The sequence below is a fragment of the Giraffa tippelskirchi genome, chromosome 10, assembly GCF_054371585.1.
Source record: "Giraffa tippelskirchi isolate mGirTip1 chromosome 10, T2T-mGirTip1v1.2.pri, whole genome shotgun sequence".
Taxonomy (NCBI): Eukaryota; Metazoa; Chordata; class Mammalia; order Artiodactyla; family Giraffidae; genus Giraffa; species Giraffa tippelskirchi.
The window spans coordinates 159,364,467-159,388,824 of NC_137284.1; the positions used below are offsets into that span (position 1 = coordinate 159,364,467).

The window sequence follows — 24,358 nt, forward strand, 5'->3', positions numbered from 1 at the left end:
GAAGTCACGTGGGACCGGAGAGGCAGGGCGTTCAGGTCCAGCCCTTGAAAACCATGCATCAGAGCCCCCCGTTCATCCCCCCAGAAGGCTGTGTAAGCTGAGGCAGTTTTTGCATCCAGAGCTGAACCCTGCAGGAGAGGAGGTGGTCTTTACGCCCACCGAGAGCCCTGCGCAGCCCTCCGCCCTCCAAGCACCGTCCTCTGCATCCCCCAGGTCTCTCCTTTGTCAGAGGCCTGCTTACAGGCAAAGATTCTGCCCCTGCCAGGAAAGCGACTGCCCTCAGCAGTGAATCCTTGCCTGCAAGCCTGGGAGGCGGAGGACACCGCGTCTCTGAGCAGGGTCCCTCCTCCCCTTGCTCCAGCCTCAGTGCCCTTGGCCGTCCGGGTGTCCTGCCTGCGTCTCCCCTCTGAGCATCTCCAGGTCTGTTGGTCCTCCTGTAAGGACTCCAGTCACCAGATCAGGGCCCATCTGAGTCCAGCATGACCTCATCTTAACTGCAAACATCTCCTAAGGTCCTGTTGTCAAATAAGGTCACATTCTGAGGCTCTGGGTGGATGTGAATGGGGGTTTGGTGGTGCTATTCAACCCAGAGCTTATCACCAGACTCCCATGTGATTTTTTTCCATGCACCTTCCTCCCTGTGTGTTCTGCAAGGGTGTCACTCATTCCAGACTGGACCTGACCACAGCTGAGGTCCAACCCAGGCAGCCGGGGTTTCAATCATAAGAGAGCCATGCAACTCCAGGTGGCCCTCCTTTGTAAAGTGACAGCCACAGCTTTCTCTAAACACTGGAATTCCAAGTCTAAGTAACTAAAACTCCTGGGTTTCCCTGGTGGCTCAGTGGTAAAGTATCCACCTACCAATGCAGGAGACTCGGGTTCGATCCCTGGTCCGGGAAGATCCCACAACTAGGCCGGTGCACCCCAACTGTTGGGCCTGTGCTCTAGGGCCCGGGAGCCACAACGCCTGAGGCCCCTGGAGCCCGTGCTCCACAACAGGAGACGCTCCGCAGTGAGAAGCCGGCGCACCGCAAGTGAAGGGCAGCCCCTCTGGCCCCAAGCAGAGGAAAGCCCGCGCAGCAGCCAAGACCCGGCACAGACAGAAAGCACCGACTAACTAACAAGAAAGGACGACTCCTGTACAACGGGGCTTCTCAAACTCAGTGCCGTGGACAATGACGCCCAGCGAATCCTTTGTGCCGGTGGCTGTCCTGTGCCCACAGCGCCTGCCTCTCCCCGCGAGGCCGCGTCGCTCCCTGGACGCCCACTTGCCCCGCCAGCCGCGTCTCCAGTGTTGCTCCGGGTCGCCCCCCAGCGGAGAACCGCGGCCGCAGACCGGGTTCCGAGCGGAAGCGTCTGCTGAGTCACCGTGATGGGGAAAGAGCCAGTCTGGCCGCCCTGGGCTTGCTGGCGGCTGCGTCCGGGCTGACCCCGGGGCAGCACGTGGGCGCATCCCCGGCGGACGAGCCCAGCCCCACCCCCTGCCTCGCCCACAGGTGCGCACCAGCCTCCAGGTCTCTGCTGACAGCAGGCACTGCAAACTGGGTGACCACTCACATTTTATTTGTAAATAGGCTTCGCATCATAGATAGACTCTTAAAAAAAAAAAATTGGGTCATACTAGACCTAAATTCTTGATGCTCAATCTTCTCTGCCTTCTCCTTCACATTTATGTTTTTAAATTGAAATTCAAGGAATAGGGTCCGTATCAGGGCTTCCCAGGTGGCGCTAGTGGTAAAGAACCTGCCTGCCAATGAGGAGATGCAAGACGCGTGGGTTCAATCCCTGGGTCTGGAAGATTCCCCTGGAGTAGGAATTGGCAACTTGCTCTGGTATTCTTGTCTGGAGAATCCCATGGACAGAGGAGCCTGGCGGGCTACAGTCCATGGAGTTGCAAAGAGTCAAACGTGACTGACCATGCATGCACTTCTTTTGTCGGGGACACTAGCCACTGCTTCCCTCATAGCTCAGTTGGTAAAGAATCTGCCTGAAATGCAGGAGACCCAGGTTCAATTCTTGGGTCGGGAAGATCCCCTGGAGAAGGAATAGGCTACCCACTCCAGTATTCTTGGGCTTCCCCTGTGGCTCAGCTGGTAAAGAATCTGCCTGCAATGAGGGAGACCTGGGTTCAATCCCTGGGTTGGAAAGATCCCCTGGAGAAGGGAAAGGCTACCCACTGCAGTATTCTGGCCTGGAGAATTCCATGGACTGCATAGTCCATGGGGTCGCCAAGAGTCGGACACGACTGAGCGACTTTCACTTTCACTAGCTGCTGATGCTTAACATGAAGCTAAACTAAAGAATTTCTTCCCCTCAAGACTGTGTGAACTTAGCATGTACCTCATTACACTAGCCACGACATTTGAATTAAGGAGGTTCAGATAACACTTAGAAGGTTAAACATGCGTTTGGACAGCAGGAGGGCTCCTTGAGGCTTAGACCGAGGACGCGCTGAGCACACGGCCAGGTCGCGGTGTGCCCACGCCTTCGGCCGGGGGCCCCTGGTTTCTCATCAGCCCATCCATCCTGCCGTTCTCATCCTCTCCCTCTGCACTGGGACACCAGCTCTCCCCTGTCGGGGGTGTTGGCCGGTGATGCACGGTCCGCACTCTGAGGTGGGCTGGTCCCTGATTTGCCTGTTTCCTAATCACTCCTCAGCTGAGCCTTCAGGAACCCTGGCTGCTTTCAGCGCCTCACAGCCCATCAGGCAGACACGGCCAGGAATCCAAGCAAGACGCAGGGCCACATGGGTGGTGGCTAGAGAGGCAGAGACACAGGGAAATGTGCGGTCATCAGGGAAGGGGAACACTGTCCGTCAGGTCCCGGGAGGGCTGAGCCCTGAGCCCCGCATGTCCCAGGATATATCAGGCAGACCAGGGAGAACGAGTCCTGCTCACTCGCTGTAAATCGCCCAACTCCCTGGAGAATTTTGTGTGAACGTGTGAGACCCAAGTCAGCTTGGATCTCAATGACAGCTTGAGCAAATAAACCAGAATGCCTGTCAACATCTGTTCAACATCATAAATAGGAGTTTACTTCAATCAGATCAGTGTCTGGTAGGACCCTCTGTAAGTGAAAATGATGCTAAAATTTAGAGAAGGGGAAAAAAATTGGTTCTGAAAGTCCTCCTGATATTCTCTAACAGCTGATTTATAACAGAGACAGCTCCATCTGCTCTGCCTGCAAATTCATGCGCAGCCCTGAGGGCTGTTTCTTTCTCTGGGTCATTGTCCTATTAAATGGTTCTTTGACTGTTTGGGGACCAGGACACCTTTATATGCCGTGGCTTTATGTTATATTACCAACCATCTCTTCCTCAGTCTATAGTCAGAAAACAAAATATGCTAATTTCTCCTTTATCACTCAGTAAAACCAAAAAGATCTGCAAAGGATATCCATTCAAGCCTGCTGACATACAGATCAAAGAGAGCGGGACATCTCTGGGGGATCGTCCATGCCGTTAGAGGAGCTAAGAGTAAACCACATGCAGATCATGCGTGAGTGGTGACCTGGGACTCGGTGTGACCAGGTACAGGTGACCCGGGACTCGGTGTGACCAGGTACAGGTGACCCGGGACTCGGTGTGACCAGGTATAGATAAACTGGAACTCAGTGTGACCAGGTACAGGTAACCCGGGACTCGGTGTGACCAGGTACAGATAACCTGGGACTCAGTGTGACCAGGTACAGATAAACTGGGACTCGGTGTGACCAGGTACAGGTAACCTGGGACACGGTGTGACCAGGTATAGATAAACTGGAATTCAGTGTGACCAGGTACAGGTAACCTAGGACTCGGTGTGACCAGGTACAGATAACCTTGGACTTGGTGTGACCAGGTACAGATAAACTGGGACTCAATGTGACCACCTACAGGTAAACTGGGACTCGGTGTGACCAGGTACAGGTAAACTGGGACTCAGTGTGACCAGGTACAGATAACCCGGGACTCAGTGTGACCACATACAGATAACCCGGGACTCAGTGTGACCAGGGACAGATAGCCTGGGGCTCGGTGTGACCAGGTACAGGTAACCCAGGACTCGGTGTGACCAAGTACAGATAACCCAGGACTCAGTGTGACCGGGGACAGATAGCCTGGGACTTGGTATGACCAGGTACAGGTAACCCAGGCCTCGGTGTGAGCACCTGACTTGGTGTGACCAGGTACAGGTAACCCGGGACTCGGTGTGAGCACCTGACTTGGTGTGACCAGGTACAGGTAACCCGGGACTCGGTGTGAGCACCTGACTCGGTGTGACCAGGTACAGGTAACCCGGGTCTCAGTGTGACCAGGTACAGATAACCCAGGACTCGGTGTGACCAGGTAGAGGTAACCCGGGACTCGGTGTGACCAGGTAGAGGTAACCTGGGACTCGGTGTGAGCACCTACAGGTAACCCGGGACTCGGTGTGAGCACCTGACTCGGTGTGACCAGGTACAGGTAACCTGGGTCTCAGTGTGACCAGGTACAGATAACCCGGGACTCGGTGTGACCAGGTAGAGGTAACCCGGGACTCGGTGTGACCAGGTGCAGGTAATCCGGGACTCAGTGTGAGCACCTGACTCAGTGTGACCAGGTACAGGTAACCCGGGACTCAGTGTGAGCACCTGACTCGGTGTGACCAGGTACAGGTAACCCAGGTCTCAGTGTGACCAGGTGCAGATAACCCGGGACTCGGTGTGACCAGGTAGAGGTAACCCGGGACTCGGTGTGACCAGGTAGAGGTAACCCGGGACTCGGTGTGAGCACCTACAGGTACAGGTAACCCGGGACTTGGTGTGACCAGGTACAGGTAACCCGGGACTCGGTATGACCAGGTACAGGTAACCCGGGACTTGGTGTGACCAGGACAGGTAACCCGGGACTCGGTGTGACCAGGTACAGGTAACCCGGGACTTGGTGTGAGCACCTACAGATAACCCAGGACTCGATGTGAGCACCTACAGATAACCCGGCACTCGGTGTGACCAGGTACAGGTAACCCAGGACTCGGTGTGACCACATACAGATAACCTGGGACTTGGTGTGACCACCTACAGGTGACCTGGGACTTGGTGTGACCATGTACAGATAACTGCAGAGTCAGGTCTCCCAGGGCTGCGCCCACCACGGTCCTCCCTGCATGGGCTGAACCCCGGACAGCACGTGTCTCTGCCTCTCTATCTCAGCCTCCCGTCCCGTCCACAGCTTGGAAGTCGGGAGGAAGGAACAGGCCAGGGCTGGCCATTCAGAACCTTGACATGACTTCAGTTGGCCAAGTGGAACTGCTGTGGACTTAGACCTCGAGAGCAGACTGTGGTTGCCAAGGGGGTGGGGGTGTGGGAGGGCGGGGTTGGGAGTTTGGGGTGAGCAGACACACACTTGGGTACATAGGCTGGATAAACAAGAAGGCCCTGCTGTGTAGCGCAGGGAACTATAGTCAATATCCTGTGATAAACCATAATGGAAAAGAATACAAAAAAGAATGCATCTATGTATATATAACTCAATCACTTTGGTGTACAGCAGAAATCAACACAACACTGTAAATCAACTATACTTCAGTAAAATAAGTACATAAAAAGGAACTGCTCTATATTCAATCCTGGAAGGTGCCGATCAGTCAGAGAGAGGGGGGGAAAAAAGGAAAGTTTGTGAGGTTTGGGGGAGAATAGATACATGTATATGTATAGCTGAGTCCCTTGGCTGTTCCCTTGAAACTACCACAGCATTGTTAATTGGCTATACCCAATACAAAATAAAAAGTGTAAAATTTGGATTAAAAAAAAAGGAAAACTCATGCCATCCGCAAAAAGATTCTCAAAGCAAAATGAATGCTTGTTCCCTGAATTTTTTAAGTACATGCCCAGGTGGCAGAGGCTGCCGATCACTCAGCTGACAGCTGGGAAGAAAGACTTCCCGGAACAAGGCCCAGAGCAGACCGGGTGGCCCGCATCGCATCAGGGTGTCCCTAGGACGCATGGGATGCTCGCCTTCCGCAGCGCACCCCCAGAGGCAGGAGTCGACCTCGGCTCTGAATTCCACTCGCCAACAGTGTCAAGCGCAGTGAAAATCTGAGCACCTTTGACCGCAGAAGCAATCTCTGTGGGATTAAAGCAATTCTCTTCCTTAGGTGGCGATGTCTGTCCTTCCAGCCTCAGTCTAAGGCGACCAACTCAGCGGCTTGGCCCTCCCCGCGTTGTTTGAACACCTACCAAGAGGATTAAAAATAATCTCCTTCCCTTTTAATTTTGCTTCACCCCTCTACCCTGCATGCCCTGGGGACTCTGTGAAGGTTTAATCCCCGTGGTTTGGGGGTGGGGGAAGGTCAACCCTTGTTGACGCGCCGGCTGGACGGGAAGGCCTGGGGGAAAGGGCCCCCTGGTGGCCCTGCCCGGAAGAGCACTGAGCGCCTGGGCCAGGGCTCAAGGTTCCTGGGCAGAGCTGTGTCTTTGCCATGCTCGGGGCCCCCAGTATCCCCCTCTGAGTGGGTCCCAGCCAGGTCTGCCCACCCTGGTACCTCCCAACCCCTCCACCACACTCAGGTGACCCAGTCTCCCCTCTCCGCTCTGAGACGGGCGGCTGCCACCTCCTGGGTTTGTGTCGTGTATGTGTGTGTGTGCGTGCGTGCTTCCCTTCCTGCACACGCAGTGCACACATATGTATGCACATGCTCATGTGTGCACACGTCCGTGCACATGCATGTCACACACACCTGCACACACTTGCTCCTGCCCCCCAGGTTTGCCTTTGCACCCTGGCCTCTCGGGGGATGGCTCTGGCTGAGGAGGAAGAGGGTTTGGCTGATGAGGGCAGTTCCAACCTGGGGGTCCGGCCAGTGGTAGCGCTGCCCTGGGGACAGGCCCAGGGTGACTCAGACAGCTCGGGGCCCTCCGGCAGGGGAAAGGGGCTGGCGTGGAGTCTGCAGAGTGGAGGGGATGCCAGCCTGTCAGCTCCGGGTAAGAAGAAAGCAACTGTCCTACAGGGCCCGGATGTCCACCAGCTGGGCAGGGGCAGTGAGCATGCAGCCAGGCTGTGCCCTCTGCTGACCCAGGGCTGAGGAATCCAACCTCCTGCCCTCATCCTGATGTCCTGGCCCCAAGGCCAGAGCGGCCACAGCTCCGCCCACTCAGCGCCAACCTTCCTGAACCCTCTGGGTGCCTGGCCTTGGCCCCCGACCCTCCTTCTCCTGGCGGCTGCGTGGGAGCACCTAAACCCCGAAACCCTGTATTCAATTCCTCTCTGTTTAAAATCACCGCCAGGGTTCTTATACTCTTACAACCCTGACTGAGATGTGATGGGTGCAAGGATCCTCTGCAGATCTGGGCCGGCTGGCCTTACCCTGTTAGAGGCGCTGAGATCGGGTCACATGTAAAATGGGACTCTGCCGATCACAGGCCTGCAGTGGCGTCCATCTGGGGCCACCTGGGACCTTAGTGTCTGTGGAGCGAGGCTGGGCTTCGACAAGCCCAAGGTGGGTGACTGACTCCACTGCATCGGGAGATTATAGGCTTTGAGCTGCTCTGTGCTGGGGCTGCAGGTCATCGGTTAGAGGAACCCTCACTTGGGTGACACCGTAGATCACCAGATGAGCCACCGCAGCACAGCCTGTCCCAGCGGCCACAGGGTGGCAGCTCCCTGGCAATCAACCAGGTAGGCACGGGTACCAGAACCCGAGCCGGGGCGTGTGGGCAGAAGGGAGACATTCCACTCTCAGGTCTGCCCCCCGGACCTTCCCCAGGAGTCCCCTGCCTGAATTTCCCACCCTCCCTCGGAATATGCAGGGGACCCTGAGGACTGGTCCCGGAATGACTACGGCCGCGGCCTCCCCCACCCGCCCGCGCTGGTGGGCAGGAGAGCAGCTCTCGTCATGGGAGCTGTCCCTGGACTCACACGGGAAAGATGCCCATGGCACTGTATCAGCAAATCAGCACAAGAGCCAGAGGTTTCTCTTTTAAAAAAAATGGAAGAGGAACTTCTCTGGCAGCTCAGTGGGTAAGAATCCACCTGCCAATTCAGGGGACACAGCTTCTACCCTGCTCTGGGAAGATGCCACAGGGCAACTAAAGCCTGTGAACCACAGCTACTGAAGCCTCGAGCTGCAGCTACTGAAGCCCGTGTGCCTAGAGCCTGTGCTCTGCAACAAGAGAAGGGACCGCGGTGAGACGTCTGTGCCCCCAACGGAGAGGAGCCCCTGCTGGCTGCAACTAGAGAAAGGCCGCATGTAGCAACGAAGACCCAGCGCAGCCAAAAATAAATAGATTTTTTTAAAAAAGGATTCTTTATAGAAAAAAGTTCGGATATGACTTGTTTAAACAAAAGAAAGAAAAGGAGGGTAAGAGAGCAGATGGCACACAGTCAAAGCCGTCAGCCAAACGAACGGCAGAGGTGCGAAGAGCCCCAAGTGTACAGTCTTGAAAACTGGAAAGGCCGCCCCCTCTCCTCGTTCTTCTCTGGGAGAGAAGGAGAAGGGAGCCTGGAAGGAAAGCAGCCAGGCTGTCGATGGCTGAACACACGGATTCTGCCCGTGTCCTCTGGACGCCTGCGACAGGAGAGCCGCTGTCTCGGAGACTAGGTCCTGGTCCCCGCGGTGCACAGAGAGAAGAACCAGCCACAGAGACACAGGTGACAGCCCCCTGACTCCAGCGCTGCCTTCCCGGGACTGTCCGAACCTCCAAAGGACGGGGATGGCAGGCGGCCCCCACCGCTGGCCCGGTGGGCCACCAGGAACCAGGAGCAGAGGCCGCACAAGCCCGGGGGTGGCCGCCTGCCTGCTTCCGTGTAGCGGGTAACTATGTGTGCCTTCCGCCTCACTGAGGCGAGGCTACTTTTGAGAATTGGAATTCCTGAAATGACATGGAATTCTTTTGATTTCTCGGAAGGAAAAAAACCCCAAAACTTAATTTTTTTTAATTACACAGTAATAGTCTGTTCATGATGGGAAAACATTAGAAAGATGAGCAAAAAAACAAACAAACAAAAAACGAAGCCTCACGGCAATGCCAGGATGACCCCATCACCATCGAGCCATATATTCTGTGCCCCCGTCTCCCAAGACCAGATGCTCACTTATGGGGAGTGTTGTATACACTGAGTAGTCACTTCTTTTTTGTACTTAAAAACTGCACTACACCTTTCTGATTTTTTTTACATGCTGATTCATGGGTTCATGTGAACATAATTTTATCTACAATTGTCAAAGTAATATATTGGTTAAGGTGTTAACCACCACCTGAATATTCATTGGAAGGACTGATGCTGAAGCTCCAATATTTTGGCCACCTGATGGGAAGAGCCAACTCATTGGAAAAGACCCTGAAGCTGGGGAAGATTGAAGGCAGGAGGAGAAGGGGACGACAGAGGGTGAGTTGGTTGAATGGCATCACCAACTTGATGGACATGAGTTTGAGCAAACTCTGGGAGACAGTGAAGGGCAGGGAAGCCGGGCGTGCTGCAGTCCATGGGGTCACAAAGAGTCGGACATGACTTAGCCGCTGAGCACACACACAACCATGGGCTGACAACATCCATAAAACATCACGGTGTGGTCCCTCAGCTCCTGCTTGCCGGTGTAGTTTCCAGCCCTGCACCCATCTGCATACCATCTCTTTCTATTGCTTGCAGGAAAATTCGAGAGAGAACTCAGGACTGTCCCCCAACCCCGTTTCAGTCCCATCGCCACGCTAGGGTCTCCACACTGTCTTCTGAGCCCTCACACTCACAGCACAGGGCAGAAGTGTGGACCGCCGGGTGCCCATCTGCCACAGGACCACCACCCCCCGACCCTCAGGCTGGCAGACCCGCCTCTGTCGCCCCTCCTCTGCTCAGGCAGGAGCCCCCACCCCAGGGCTGCCCTCACCTCACGGGGACTCCCAGGGCAGGCACACTCCCTTCCCCAGTGATGTGTTGACTGTAAGATACCATCTGGAGTGTCTTGGGGCTGGGGTGTTGGGGACTTTTGGACGAATTCCCCACTTGTTGAAAAGGAGCCTAAGGCAACAAGCTTCCAGTTTTCTGTTCTCAATGTTATCTATGCGTGACGCCAGGAGACGGGTGGCTCACTGGGAACCACGAGGAGAATCCGCCTACCAGGCCGAGCTCTCTTTCTGCCAAGATCGGCAGACAGGAAAGGCAGAAAGGGACTTGGTCACCCCTGGGGTCCCTGGGCCTCCGAACTCACCCCCAGAGCCACTGGCCCGCAGACTATCTCCTGTGTAGGACAGGAAACGCTGCTTTAGCTGGTTGGCCCCGTTGTTTGACGCTGAGAGTTTCCCAGGGCCACCTTTTTGAAACGAGTAGCGGTCACACCATCAAGCTCTGATGCCAGGAGTGGGGATGAAGCCCAGATCTGCCTCTCACCACTGTCACACGCGGTGCTCATGGAGCTCCCTTCTGAGGCCTGAGAACTCCTCCTCTCGGCCACTCCCAGTGCGGGCTGAACACACATCGGGCATCCTGGTTCAGCATGGCCCTGGGACCGGAGCATAACCTCTGAGCTACAGCGGCTGGGAGCCAGGAGCCAGGCCGCCGGGGGCCCCCACTGGGCTGGGAGACACCCGCGGTGCCCAGGGCGCCTTGGTTCCTGCGCAGACCACCAACACCTAGCCCTGCTTTCTGCCGTAACCCCCGGAGGAAAGGTTCTGTTGGTTTCTGCTTGGGGAATAGCAATTCCTGTGGCGTTGTTTGGGTACAAATAGTCCTACCGAATGAAATATCTCTAGGCTGCTGTCTCATGCTGGGAAGGGCCATCTGCTGCCGTGGCTCTCAATGTTTGGGACGTGACCCAGTTTTTCCAATGCAACTCATTACATAAAGCGTCAGGAGACAACAGTTTCCTTTGTGAAGATGCACTCTGACACTTCACATACATGTTTCCACGCCAGTTTCACCCCTGGATGCTGGCTGATGGCTCGCTGGTTGGGGGGCGGCCCGCAGTCTGACCGTCACTACAGGACTGAATTCCCCTCTGCCCCACAGCTGGCCGCTGTCCAACACTCACCCTCTCATCTCGCTGGCAAACAGGCCTCCACGCCGCCGCGAGGATGGGGTCAGTTCCAGCAAATGAGGCTTCTCTTCTCCTCAGCGCTGCACACCACCCCCCAGGCCTGCCTGGGTCCAGGCCCCGGAGCCAGGCTGGGAGCCCCAAGCTCCACTCTCCACTGAGTCTGCGAAGCCCCCGTCTCAGGCCTTGCTTGGTTACAACTCAGAGAAAATGGAGCCTCTCCCCAAGGGTCTCCCTGCCCCTACGCCGGGTGGGGAGTGGATGGTGGCCTGGTGGCCCCCCTGGGGAGGGGGAACAGAGGGGCCCTTTGCCTGAGAGGGCCTCACAGTGACTGGGTCTGGGTTTCACTGGAGGTTCATTGCCCCCTCCCCTCCCTTCTCCAAACACGAGCGGGGAGGGGGCAGTGCCTGCAGAAGTGGGGGCAGAAGGTAAAGGTGGGTCTTCCGGGGGCGGCTGGGGCCCGAGTCCATTGGGGATATTCCAGAGCTGGGGGAGCGCTCCTGAGAGGCACCGCTCCCAGGAGTACGGAGCCCTCTCCTGCGCCGCCCCGCCCCCAGTCTAGCCCCTTTCTGCTCACTGGGAAAAACTCGCAGGAGAGAGCAGGGCTCCCGGAGTTAGTGGGAGCCCCTGGGGAAACGGGAGAGGCCTCATCTGCCATGACTGCCCCACCCCAACCCCGACCTCCCACCCCATCCCTGACCTTCCACCCCTGACCTCCCACCCCAACCCCAATTTCCCACCCCAACTCTGACCTTCCACCCCTGACCTCCCACCCCAACCCTGACCCCCCATCCTAACCCTGACCTTCCACCCCTAACCTCCCACCTCAACACTGACCTCCCACCCTATCTCTTACCTCCCACCCCTGACCTCCCACCCCAACCCTGACCTCCCACCCCAACCCTGACCTTCTACCCCTGATCTCCCACCCCAACCCCAATTTCCCACCCCAACCCCAACCTTCCGCCCCAACCCCGGCCTCCCACCCCAACCCCGACCTCCCACCCCATCCCTGACCTGTCACCTCAACCCTGACCTCCCACCCCTGACCTCCTACCCCAACCCTGACCTCCCATCCCATCCCTGACCTCCCACCCCAACCCCAAATCTGACTTCACCCCTGACCCCACCCCACTGAGTCCCACCCCATCCTCCCAGGGCCGGCCCTCCGGGTGTCCCCACCTCCCAGCATCCTACAGGTGGCCCTGCGAGGGGCGCATCCTGGTGTCTGTGGCCCAGCGAGCGGCCTCCGGGGCAGGCTGCCCTGCACAGGGGTATACGGAGCCGAGAGAGGAAAGAGGGGGCAGGGCTCAAAGCCAGGCTGGCCCAGGGCCAGGGGGCACACGAGGCCGCATGGCAGAGCCAAAGCTAGGCGGGGCCAGCCGGCGGGCGGGGCCAGGGCAGGTCCTAACCCAGCAGAGCTGGGCCTGCCTTCTGTAGCGGGTGCGGCCTGAAGACAAGCTGCCCAGGGTCCCCGAGCGCATCTCCCAGGCTCCCCCGGCTTCTGGACCAGGGGCCGGGGCTTCCCAGTTGGGATGCCCGTGGGAAGGGTCAGGGAACAGCATGGGGCGGGTAGATTTCTGCACAGGCCCCAGTGCTGCCCCTGCAGAGTGTGGAGAGCGGAGAAAAGGTCGGGGGGGAGGCGCACAGGGCACCCTGGCCCTCGGGCTGCTGAGCTATGGGGTATCAGAAGCCGCCGTCTGGGGACACGTGGCCCCTTGGGGCCTGCCCCTGCCCGCGCCTAGTCTTCCGAGCCCACCTTCACGAGGGACGGAGCACACTGGGCAGGGCCGGCTGCAGCCCGCACACCAAGCGCAACCCAGCCCAGGGCAGCTGTCCATGTCCCTCCTGCCACGCCGCCCTCCCCAGCGCTGGGCTGGACATGGGTGCGCAGGCTGCATGGACTCCAGCCCCTTTGTGCGTGAATCCTCCACACTGCGCTGGAAAGGCCAGCTCGGGCCTCTCAGCAGGGCCCTCTCCATCCCTCCGAGGGAGGCCTGTTGCCCCACCACCACCCCCAGACCCTCAGCTTGGAGCACGCAGCACACCAGTTAGAGCTTCCCCTCATCCTTGGAGAAACAGGACCGAAAAAGGAGATGAAAAAGCAGGACAGGGCAGGAGGTGGGTCTTGCTGCCCTCGGCCAGCAGTCGGGACACACCCTGAGTCTAGGCCTCTCCCAGCCAGAGCGCAGGCCTAGTCCTGCCGGGCGCTTCTTTTGTGTGTTTGTGTGTGTGTGTGTGTGTGTGTGTGCGCACTTCTCAAACACCACGCTGAGCATACGCCGCTTGCTTGTGGCAGAAGGACCGAGAGGTGCCTGCACACCAGCCCCACCGGCAGGCCCGCCTGGCCCGCATCCAAGGCGGCGGGTGAGGCCCCGTCTTCATGCCACACGAGGCCTCCGCGTTTCAAGTCTGGCTGGCTGAGAAAAAGACTGCAGGGCTTTGAAGCCGGGGAGCATTTCCTGAGTGGATGGGAGGGAAGGCCTCTGGGTTCTGTGAGGCGTGGGAGCCTCCGTGGTCACTGGCCTCGTGTTGACCAGAGGCTGGGAGACTGACCTCCAGCCCTGACCCCAAAGCCACATGGTTCCAGGACACGTGGCTGGAAGCCCAGCTTCTCCAGGCACCGAGGAGCCTCCCCGTGCCAGCCAGGAGTGTCCGGCTCTAGTGCCGAGGGTTGGACTTGGGGGGGACTCTCCTTATGACTGCTGAATGCGGCCCAGGACGGGGCGGGGCTTGTGGCTGCCAGGACTCTGAGGTCACCCTGGCCCGAGGGATGGACGTGGCAGAATGGCGGCTCTTGGGGCTCAGCAGACAGTTTGCGGTGCCTTCGAAAATGTGGTTTCAAGCTGATCGTCTTAGAGCTGAACCAAGCGGGGTGAGCAGGCCTGTTGCTGCTGGAGGTGAGTCCACGTGGGAGCTCAGGGCACTCCTCATGGACCCCAGGGAAGACCCCCAGGGACGCAGTGGGAGAGCTCGGAGGGTGCAGGCCCACATGCCCCCCGGCCCAGCCCCACGGGGCCCACTGTCTCCGTGGGACCCTGGGACACCGCTGACCTGCTCCGCGTGTTCGCATCAGAAGAGAGGTTTATTCTGCAGGTGGCTGTCAGGACAGGAAGTCACTGAAAGGCTGGCATGGCAGGGCTGTCTATCAACAGCTGCCACCTCCCCAAGGTCCCCATCCCACCACCTCCTCCGTGACCCTCCAGGTCCCCTGGGTCACTCTTGACATCACTCTTCCTCTGTCCTGGCCCAGAAGCATCAGCAGTGGGTCAGGTGACCCTCCCTTTACTTTAGAGGATTCCCCGTCCTGCTGAACGGTGGGAGATGGTGCGGCCGGTGGAGGGGCCAGGGCTGCTCCACCCCTGCAGGTCACTGTGACCACCGGGACCACCTTGTCACAGGAAATCGGCCTGAACGGAGCTGCTGGGGGTGCACGGTGATGCAAGTTATCATGGTCCTTCCCGGGGAAGCACCTGAGGTATCAGAATTATCCGATTATTCTGGTGAATTACCTGGTGAAATTATGGGAGAAGGGTTGATGTGGGAAGGAAGGCCCTTCTCTTCTTGGGGTGGCTCCTGACCCAACACATCTCTTAAAGACGCCCTTCAGAGTGCCCTGGTGGGCCTTGGCCAGCGCACTCCCACGCTCTCTGATGGGCAAACGCTCCAGAAAGAGGTGGAAAAAGCAGACGGCCCACCTTGGTCATTTGTTCAAGTGCTGGACCAAACCCACAGGAAATCCAAACTCAACTTCCATTCAGCCCTGAGCGCGTTGGGTGACTCAGTGCAACACCTTTTCCAGCCTTGTTTCACTTGTGTGTGTCAGTCGTGTCTGACTCTTTGCGACCCCGTGGACTGTAGCCCACCAGGCTCCTCTGTCCATGGGGATTCTCCAGGCAAGAATACTGAGGTGAGTTGCCATGCCCTCCTCCAGGGGATCATCCTGACCCAGGGATTGAACCAGGGTCTCCTGCATTGCAGGCAGATTCTTTACTGTCTGAGCCATCAGGGAAGCCCTTGTTTTGCTTAGGATGACTATGAAATTGCTTACTCTTCTGAGCACTTACCACCTGAGTGCAGGGTAGGGGGAGGAGACAGGAGCCCAGGTTCGCCCTGGCCCCATCTAGCCCCTCCCTCCTGGATCCTCAGACCCCTGCCATTAGACACTCAGGGTGAGGTGGGGTGAGGTGGGGGGGGTGCCCTCCCAGACGGTCTCCATGGAGGAAGCATATCCATCTTTCGCTCAGACAAGTGACTCTGTCTCAGAGACGGGTCTTGCATCCTTACCCCACGAGAAACCTCTGAGGATCTTGGTGGCAGGGGTGGGGAGCCTGGGGGAGGCGCTCAGCCTCTGAGGTCCCTAGGCAGCCCCCACAGCCGCTCTGGGTCCCCTGCAGGCCTCGCCCAAGAACCATGGAAGCGCTATTTTTATCCTGATGAACAATAGTGCTGAAACGCCTTCCGACTTGACAAGACACAAAATTTAGGTGCTGGGAGAGAGACTTCAATTTCAAGCTTAAAGATTACTTTGGGTCCCCCAGGACTCAGAAGCAATTTAGAGCTGATACCCTGAACAAGAGAAAGGTTAGAAGATTAAGACCAACTGCTGTTTGGATAAATGGCTGGTAATTGCCCACACCCGCAATTATACACGGGGACATAATTTCTTTTCTGCTACCTTTCTCCTCTCCTGCGTCCCGTCAGGATTTATTCGGAAGGAGCCCACCTTGGTCTTCTTCTGCCGAGCCTTGGTGACTTCGTACTCCACCTCGTCCATCAGAGCCCTGCACGCTAAACAAGGCAAGGAGCACGTTACTCCTGGAAGGGCCCCCCTCCCCGAGCCACAGTCCAGCTGCAGAGTCACGAGCCCACGGTCCCCAGGGCTGGGATGGGCTCCTGACCTCTGGTTGCTTCTGCACAGGCCGAGATGCGCAGAGCTTTCAAAGACAGCCAGACTGAGGCTTCCTTTGCTTATCCTTTTGCCCCCTGTGTTTTTAATAAACCGCATACGTTTTACGTTTTCATGTGAAACACACTTTTTTTTTAAAAGAATAGAGAGACCTCCGCTCCGAGTTCATCAGAGTTCCCTAAGCCCCACACTGGGTCACAGTCATTACACCCACAGAGCCTCAGCAAAGCGAAACGTTTTGTCCAAAATGGGGCCCTGTTCCCAAAGACAGCTTTGGCTGAATTTAAAATCTCAGGGAACCTCTGAAACTGACCTCCCTCTACCCGGCTCTATAGCTGATTCTGCACCTCTTCTCAGGCAGGGCTGCCCAGCTGAGAATTCTCACCGAGAAAAAGTAAACGACATGATGCCTCCATCATCAGCCTCGTTTGCTCAACAGGACACTGGTTTTGAACTCGCTGTCTTTGCCCCAGTTCTGACACGGATGTCGGAGGAGCCCAGCAAAGCCTGGGCTGCTCACAACCCCTTGCCTGGTGTTAAACGAGGCGTGAACACGTTTTCTGTCTGGTTTGAGCGCTGCATTTCGGGGGTGAACAGCATAACCTTTAAATTCCCAAATCTGAACGCTGGCACGGCTGACCCTGGTTTCAGCACTATTTCCTGGTTAGCATCACCGACTCGATGGACACGAGTTTGAGCCAACTCCGGGAGGTGGTGAAGGACAGGGAAGCCTGCTGCTGTCCATGGGGTCACAGAGTCGGACATGACTGAGCGAGTGAGCGACAACCTTGTTGTCCGTCAGAGTGGAATGGCATGGGCTCAGCCTGCGTTGGTGGCAGCAAGGACCAACCACAGTCACGCCGACGCTGACAGACATGTCCTGCCTGCCCCGTGCTGGGTCGTGAGCCACGCTTTCGACATTCCTTGGAGCCTGGAGAGTGACCCTGTGTCCCAGTGAGGCTTAGAGAGACGGCAGGATGTTCCCCAACCCCACTCCGCAGGCCGCCCAGTGCACGTCTGTGGGGGCAGGCGGGCAGGTCAGTGACTGAGAGTCAGGCCGTGGGTCACACGGCCCAGCTGCTGACCAGGTGACCCTCGGGCAGTGTGAGCCGTCCTTGATCATTACCTACGATGGAAGGGCCGGCCTCCGAGAACAGCCCGTCGGTCCTGGAGCCAGCAGGAGCTGGAAGGGCAGGGGGCGGTTGCCAGGAGAGCCGGCCCTGGCCTGCTCCTCCATCCCCAGCCTGCAGCTGCACGCCTCCTTCCCAGCTTCCAGGGCCTCGGAACTTGGCATTCCAGCACCTTCCTGAAGGCCCTTGACCCACTGTTGCCCTCCTGTCGCCCGGGACCAGCGCCCTGGGTGCTCAGGGCAGCTCTCCCGGTCCCTTGGGCAGCAGCCTCCCTCCTCTGCGAGCGGCCTCAGCCGCTGCCCTTCCAAGTCCGTTACAGTCCCAGGGCAGGGTCTCGGACCCTGACCCGCCGAGCCCACCAGCGGGGGTGGGGGCCACACCTCTCTGGCCTTGCAGCTGGCGGATGGCCCAGCACCTCACCTGGAGGCCTCTTGGGAACAAAGCATGGGTGACCATTGCAGCTGAGGACCACTCAGGATCCCTGGGGACGGACAGGTGTGGAGGAAGGATGTCCTCGAGGTTTCTGACCCCCTTCACTCCTTGCTCCCAGGAGAGGGAAGGGAGTGGGAACCAGTCTCTCGGCCGCAGGGAAGGGAACAGTCAGCGTGAAGGGGCAGTGGCTGGTGTGGCCACGGGGCCACGAGGCGGCTTCCAGGGGGTGATGCGGGCCCCCCCGCACCGAGAGGGCCGCAGCAGGACAGCCTGAGAAGCCCCATGGAGCAGGACCCGGGGGACCGGGGGCCCCATGCTCCAGCAGCACCCCCAGCCCTTCCTGATACAGCTGCCCGCTTGGAGGGCAGCGGGGTCCCTGTTCACAGCCCACAGCTTCCGAGCCTGCCCTGGAGTGCCTGCTTCACTCACTCTGCCACACTTAGCTCTCTCTTCATCAGAGGGTGAGGATAACCTGTAAGCCACCTAGCGTCTGCGTCCACTCAGTGGAACCCCCCCCCCCAACTGGACCCGGCAACCCTCCGGGACCCCAGTCCTGTGTGGCTCTCTGCTCTGTGTCTGCAGACTCGGGTTCCAGAATGTTCCAGGATCTGGCAGGTCTAGGATGTTCCAGGCTCTATGGAGCCCACGGGGTGGACCTGGCCACTGTGCCTACTCCCGGGCTATCGGTCCTGTTAACATCCTGCTCCTCCAGCTCGGGCTGAGTCTGGGGAGCCCTGGGACAGGCCAGGGAGAGGAAAGCGGAGTTGATGGCAAGGTTACCATGGCCCCCACGCCCCTGGCCCTGCCTTCTCTTCTGTGGCACCAGCTGCCTGGAGTCCCAGCCTCCAGGGGCCACACTCGACGGTCAAGCAGAGCACCTTGGGGCAAAGATGAGCCCCACCCACGTGGAAGGCCGGGCTTCCCAGACAGCCCAGGAGGGCGTGAGGTCATCCAGGTCTGTGTCCTGACCTCCCCAGCGCAGGGAAGGGGCGGCTCGAGCAGAACAGATCATTTCACATTTTCGCCCCAGGTCACAGAACAAGTTAACACAGTCACATCAGCGACCTGGGCCTCCAGATTTCTAGTCCGGCATTAATTTAAATGTTAATCTGAAATCTTCACTTAAGTCACTGGAGTTTCAAGTTTATTAGAGCAGGCGGCGGGCCTGGAGCCTCTTGGGGGGGTTGGCGGGTCACGTTGCCTGCCAGAGGGCGAGCCCTCCCCCAGCTGGGCCCGCCTGTCTCCTCCCTCCGTCTGCCTCCTCCTCTCTCCCGGCCTCTTCTCTCTCTCTTTCTGGGAGTGAGATTTGGGAACAGGGAGGAGACGCGGTGGGTGTTGGGGCCGTTGGGGCAGCCCTGGGGGCTGGAGAGGGCAGATTGTGGGCACACCTCTTCCCAGCCCTGTGGGTGGGGACAGTGCCCAGGAAGCCTGCAGCCTGCTGGCCCCATCTGCTGTCACCACCCCCGCAAGATAACAAGCATGGCATGGGGGTCTAGACCTCTCTCCTCATGGCCCACTCCTGCACCCTGCTGGGTGCACGCCCTAGAGGCTCAAGACTCACCCGTGTTCAAGCATCTGTGGTCTGCAAGGTGACACAAGGAACAGGGGAGTCCCAGGAGTAGGTCCCAGCCAGGCCCTCAGGGCACTTGCATTTGCCGGGAGGACAGCAAGCTCACCAAGGGGCACAGAAACCAGCAGTGCGGGGTCGGGGCTGCAGACATCTTGCCTGGACCAGTGGGGTGAGCAAGGCTGCCTGAACCCCCAGAGCCACCCGCAGCAGTAGGTCCCAGGCACCAGCGCAGTGACCAGCAGATTCACCTGGGCAGATGCTAAGACACAGAGCCGGGTCCCAGCCCAGGAAGGGCCCAGGCTCTGCCTGCATCCCACCATCAAGCTACCTGTCTCCACTTAGCAGGGCCCCAGCTCCTCCGGGCAGATGAGCCCTGACCCCCGAGCGGGGCTGTCCCAAAGAGGGCAGCTCCCCTACCCCGCCTGTCAAGGAACACTCAGTCTCCTGCAAGTGGAGGTGGTGGCCAGTACTTAAGTCTTTCTTGAAAGTTTTGTCCACAAGACACCAGAAGTGTGGGGGCTGGGGGGTGCTGTTCCACAAGGGGTGGGTAGGAAATGAGCCGAGAGGCCAGAGATGAGCTGCACCGGTGACCCTGAGCCGGGGCCTGGAGGAGCACAGCCCCCTGGGTGTCCTCCAGGGTTGGAGATCCCAGCAGCCCAGAACTCCCAGGGGAGATGTGAGTGCCAGCCAGGCGCGCGGGAAGCCAGATGGGCTTGGGGGCAAATTTCAGCTTCAGGTGTCCCGCATCTTGTAGCCACCTTCCTCCTCCCTTCCTTCTCCCACTGTCATGAGCAGAACTGTGTCCGCCTGCATTTGTGCCTGGCCCCGGCACCGGTGAAGGTGACCTTATCTAGAGACAGGGTCTTGGCAGATGGTCAAGCTCAGATGAGGTCATCAGGGTGATTGGGGTCTAGGAAGGAGAGGAGAGCCCCAGAGACTGTCGCCCGAGGGAGACATGGGCGGAGAGCCTCGGGGTGGCAGACACAGAGGCTGAGACTATGCACCTGCAAGCTGACGGTCATCAGCCACTGCTCTGTGCCAGTAGAGGCGGGAAAGGCCCTCCTCGGAGGTTTCGGGAGGAATGCCACGCCACCGACCCCTCGACTTCAGACTTCTGGCGTCCAGAACCGTGGGGAAATGCCCTTCTCCTGTTAAGCCCCCCGGCACCCCCGGGCACCACGTCTCAGCTGTGCCAGGTGCAGGGACATGGCACGAGGAAGGCAGACGCCATGGGCTAGGGCAGGGAGAGTCACGGGATGTGCGTGGCTGGGGCCTCAGGGCCTCCCAAGCTCCGGCACTTGAGCCAGGCTCTGAGGACAAGCAGGAGACAGCCAGGCGGGACCGACAGAGACCAGCGGCTCCCAGGAGGGGGTGTTTCCCCCGGCGGGAGCAGCTGCATTGGCCGGGGAGCGATGATGGATGACGCTATTGATGGATGACGCTATTGTACCGTCGTGTCTTCTTCGTCCCACTTTTCTCATTCAGTTCTCTACCATCAGTGTATTCTCGATGTGCTGTGCAGCGGCGACTTATAAAAGCTGCGTGTGATACCCCACCGAGAAGATGCACCGAAATCGCCTTAACTCTTCTACCCACTCCTGTCAAGTCATTTCATATGTTTAAAGGAGGGACAATTTAGCCTCGCAAAGGATCCTCATTAGCAAAATAGCTGCTTTTTAAATGAACTTGGAGACATCTTTGTGTCTCATTCATCTGACCATTCGAGAAATATTAAAGCCCTGACCCTCTTCTGGGCACTGTACCAGGTGCAGGATTACAATGGAGGGTAAGAGAAGACCATGGTCCTGACCACAGCCACTCAGGGTTTGCAGAGGACAGAGGAGTGTGGGTCAGCTCCAGAAAGGAGACCCTCAGATGCTCTAAGACGTTCCGAGATTAGGAAATTTGATGTCCTTCCGTCTTCCCACACTGCTGGGCTGCCCAATAGCAATGAAGGGGGTGATGTGTGGAGGGCAGGCCTCAAGGGGCCTGGGAGCATTCACCTTTGCCCTCTTGGAATGTCTGACTGTCCCGTTCAGAGCCCAGAAGGACCGCTGACCGAGAGGTCACGTGGGAGCAGGCAGAAGCCAAGGGCCAGCACCCAGGCCCCAGGTCCTCCCTGGGGAGCCGCTGCAGGACTCAGGCTACACAAGCTAGCACAGGTGGAACCCAAAGGCTGCCAGCCCACTCCTGCCCACCCCGGGAGGATGGTCAGTTCACCTGCAGGCCTCTGAGGGTGCGAGGGCTGCACACCGGTGGGTGCAGGCAGCTGGGTGTAGGTGAGACGTGTCCAAGGTCCTTGGAGAGAGCGACCAGCAGATGCTAAACGCCAGTGTGAGGTCACAGTGTGTCTGAGGCACAGCGGAAAAAGAAGCCCATCCACATGCCTAAGCAGAAGTGCATGAGAGGAGTATGGCTTGTGAGGAGGCCGCAGGCTGGGCAGATTTGTGAATGGGGCACTAGTCTCGGGGGTGCCCGGAACACATCATCAGTCTACATGATTGACTGCAGGCTAAGAGAGCCCAGAAGCCACCTGGACCTGATGATTGCTACACAGTACCTGTCCACCACAAAGCCCTTGATGACAGAGAAGAAATGTACTGCATAGTACAGCCCTGGGTGGGGTCAGCAGAACGACAGGTGGGGTGTACGGGCCCAGAATGGTGTCTGTTATGCTAACAGCCATACAGTAACTCATAATCCAATTTGACCAGACTCTTATAAGAAGAACTTTGGGCTTCCCTGGTGGCCCAGTGGTCAAGAGTCCGTCTTGCAATGCAGGGGACACCAGTTCGATCCCAGGTCCGGGAAGGTCCCACATGCCTCGGAGCAACTAAGCCCATGTGCCACAACTACTGAGCCCACCTGCTGCAACTACTGAAGCCTGAGCACCTAGAGCCCTTGTTTCGCAACAAGAGAAGCCACGGCAATGAGAAGCCCCGCACCACAACTAGAGAGTAGCCTCCACTCGCCACAGCTGGAGAAAGTCCTCACAGCAACGGAGACCCAGCACAGCCAAAAATAAGCAAAATTTTTAAAAAGACCTTACCTCCAAATACAATGACATTCATAGGTACAAGGGGGAGGGCTTCGACATATAAATTTTGGGGAGCACAATTCCGGAATAAAGTTTGTCTCGAGAGCAACAAAGACCCAGCACAGCCAAAAATAAATAAGTAAAATACAAAAAAAAGACTTTACCTCCAAATACAGTTACATTCATAGATACAAGGGGGAAGGTTTCAGCATATGAATTTGGGGGAGTGCAATTCGGGAATAAAGTTTGTCTCCAGATATGAAGACATCCCCAGGTTGGTGAGCTCAGCGTCTCAGCGACACCTTGACTCTGGTTCAGCTTCTCTGCTACCCTCCTGACTTTCCTGCACGGCGTGCAACGTCACCTGAGGTTCTCAGCTTCCGATTCTCAGACGTGGCACCTAGAGTCCCAACAAGCATTTCCTCGCCTGTGAACCCCTGTTTGTAAGGAAAGTTCCAGATACCCCTGGCAGGCTCCCACTGTCATTGGCCAGAACTGTCCTGTGACTTGGCCCAACTTGGTCACTGGCATGGAACTAAAATTATGATGTTTAGCTCAGATCAGAAGGCAGTGGCAACCCACTCCAGTACTCTTGCCTGGACAATCCCAGGGATGGGGGAGCCTGGTGGGCTGCCGTCTATGGGGTCGCACAGAGTTGGACACGACTGAAGCGACTTAGCAGCAGCAGCTCAGATCAACTGAGATCTACCCCCTGGGGCTAGAAAGGGTGCAGCCTGTCCTCAGAGGCACTTGGTCCCTCTGTAGGTGAACAAAATCTGAGTTCTGCCAGCGAGCATGCGTCGGGCCCGGGGACCCCACGAACATCTCAGTACTGGGCAGTGATTCAGGGAGGCAGCAGGTGAGGGCGGGGCCTGGAAAGAAGAGGCCCACCAGCTGGTGCAAAGACAGAGCCCAACCCAGAGGCTCCTGCCCGCATCTCCCTGCCCCAGCCTGTCACCACGGCAACCCGACTCCCCATCGAGTTTTAACCCAAATTATATTTTCCAGATCTAGAAACAGGCGCTGTGAGGATTCATGTTAACCACTTGAAGGTGCGCAAAGATGAGAGATGCGTGGCAGAAAAGGCAAACCTGATCCATGACACAACCCAAACTGACAGGCATTTTCCTCCCACACTCCTTTAAGAGAAAGAAGCAATCTTAGGGTTTTTAGCGGCAGTGTTTGTTTACCAGGGAACGGTCTAGCTTCACTGTAATTCTATTCACCTCTCGTCTCACTCCATCATCCTTGACGTCCAGGACAGCAGCCTTCAGTCACCAGGGGAAGCGATAATTACAGCCGGCAGATGCTGTTTACCCTGGGAGAAATGTGGGCAGGCACGCAGCTGGAAGATTTCTGGTACTAACAATACAAGGGTCTCTGGTCAGCCTTCAGGTGACCGGAAGTGCCACCAACCCAAACGCCTCTTAAATCTCTCTTATAATCTCTTTCTTTGGTTCAGGTCCTTCTCAACTGATTACTCTGAAAGTTTTTATTCTGCGCGTCTTGAGTATGAAATTTCTCTGAGACTTGGGAACGTTAAGAAAAGTCTGGGCAAAGCATAAAACAGGCTATGTGTCACTATTTTCACAAGGCATAGTCGGAGCTATTTGAGTGGGACTTCTGGCTCTCCAGTCCCTGTCAGTTAAAAACACCCTGATGTGATTAAAGATCGTGAGGGGTGCAAGCTGTTATATCAGTTCAGTCGCTCAGTCGTGTCTGACTCTTTGCGACCCCATGGACTGCAGCACGCCAGGCCTCCCTGTCCATCACCAACTCCCAGAGCTTGCTCAAACTCATGCCCAAGCTATTATATCTGGGATGGATAAACAGCAAGGTCCTGCTGTACAACACAGGAAACTCTATTTAGTATCCTGTGATAGTGGAAAAGAATACAAAAGATGTATATATATGTATTACTGAGTCACTTTGCTGTACAGAAGAAACTAGGTATAGTAAGTCAACTATACTTCAATTTAAAAAAGACCATTAGGGCACTGAATCCAGGCCTGTCTGGGGAGCTGGGGGCCACACGCATGTGCGGTGGCCTCCAGTGGTGGGCCCACTGCGTGCAGGATCTGTGCTGAGGCCTCTGCATCCCATCACAGTGAAGACCCGCAGAAACTAGAACAGCTGCTGTGGTATCGTCCCATTTTACAGATGAGAAAACTGAGGCTTGAGCAACTAAGCCATCTGCTTCTGGTCATACAGGACCACAGGGCAGAGACTCAAAAGCAGGTGCATCTCCAGAACCCACCATGGTCCCACCCAAACGCCCTCTGTAAGTCAGCGAGG

General features: G+C 57.4%; 1 protein-coding gene across 1 annotated transcript in view; it reads right to left on the bottom strand.

Annotated features, from left to right (window-relative positions):
- The window catches only part of CNPY1 (canopy FGF signaling regulator 1), a 44,403-nt gene extending 28,641 nt beyond the window's left edge, over nucleotides 1-15,762 (bottom strand). Inside the window, exon 1 of the mRNA XM_081536809.1 lies at nucleotides 15,664-15,762. Coding sequence (XP_081392935.1) covers nucleotides 15,664-15,762 — 99 coding nt within the window. The remainder of the gene's footprint in view (nucleotides 1-15,663) is intronic.
- Nucleotides 15,763-24,358: the final 8,596 nt, after the last annotated feature.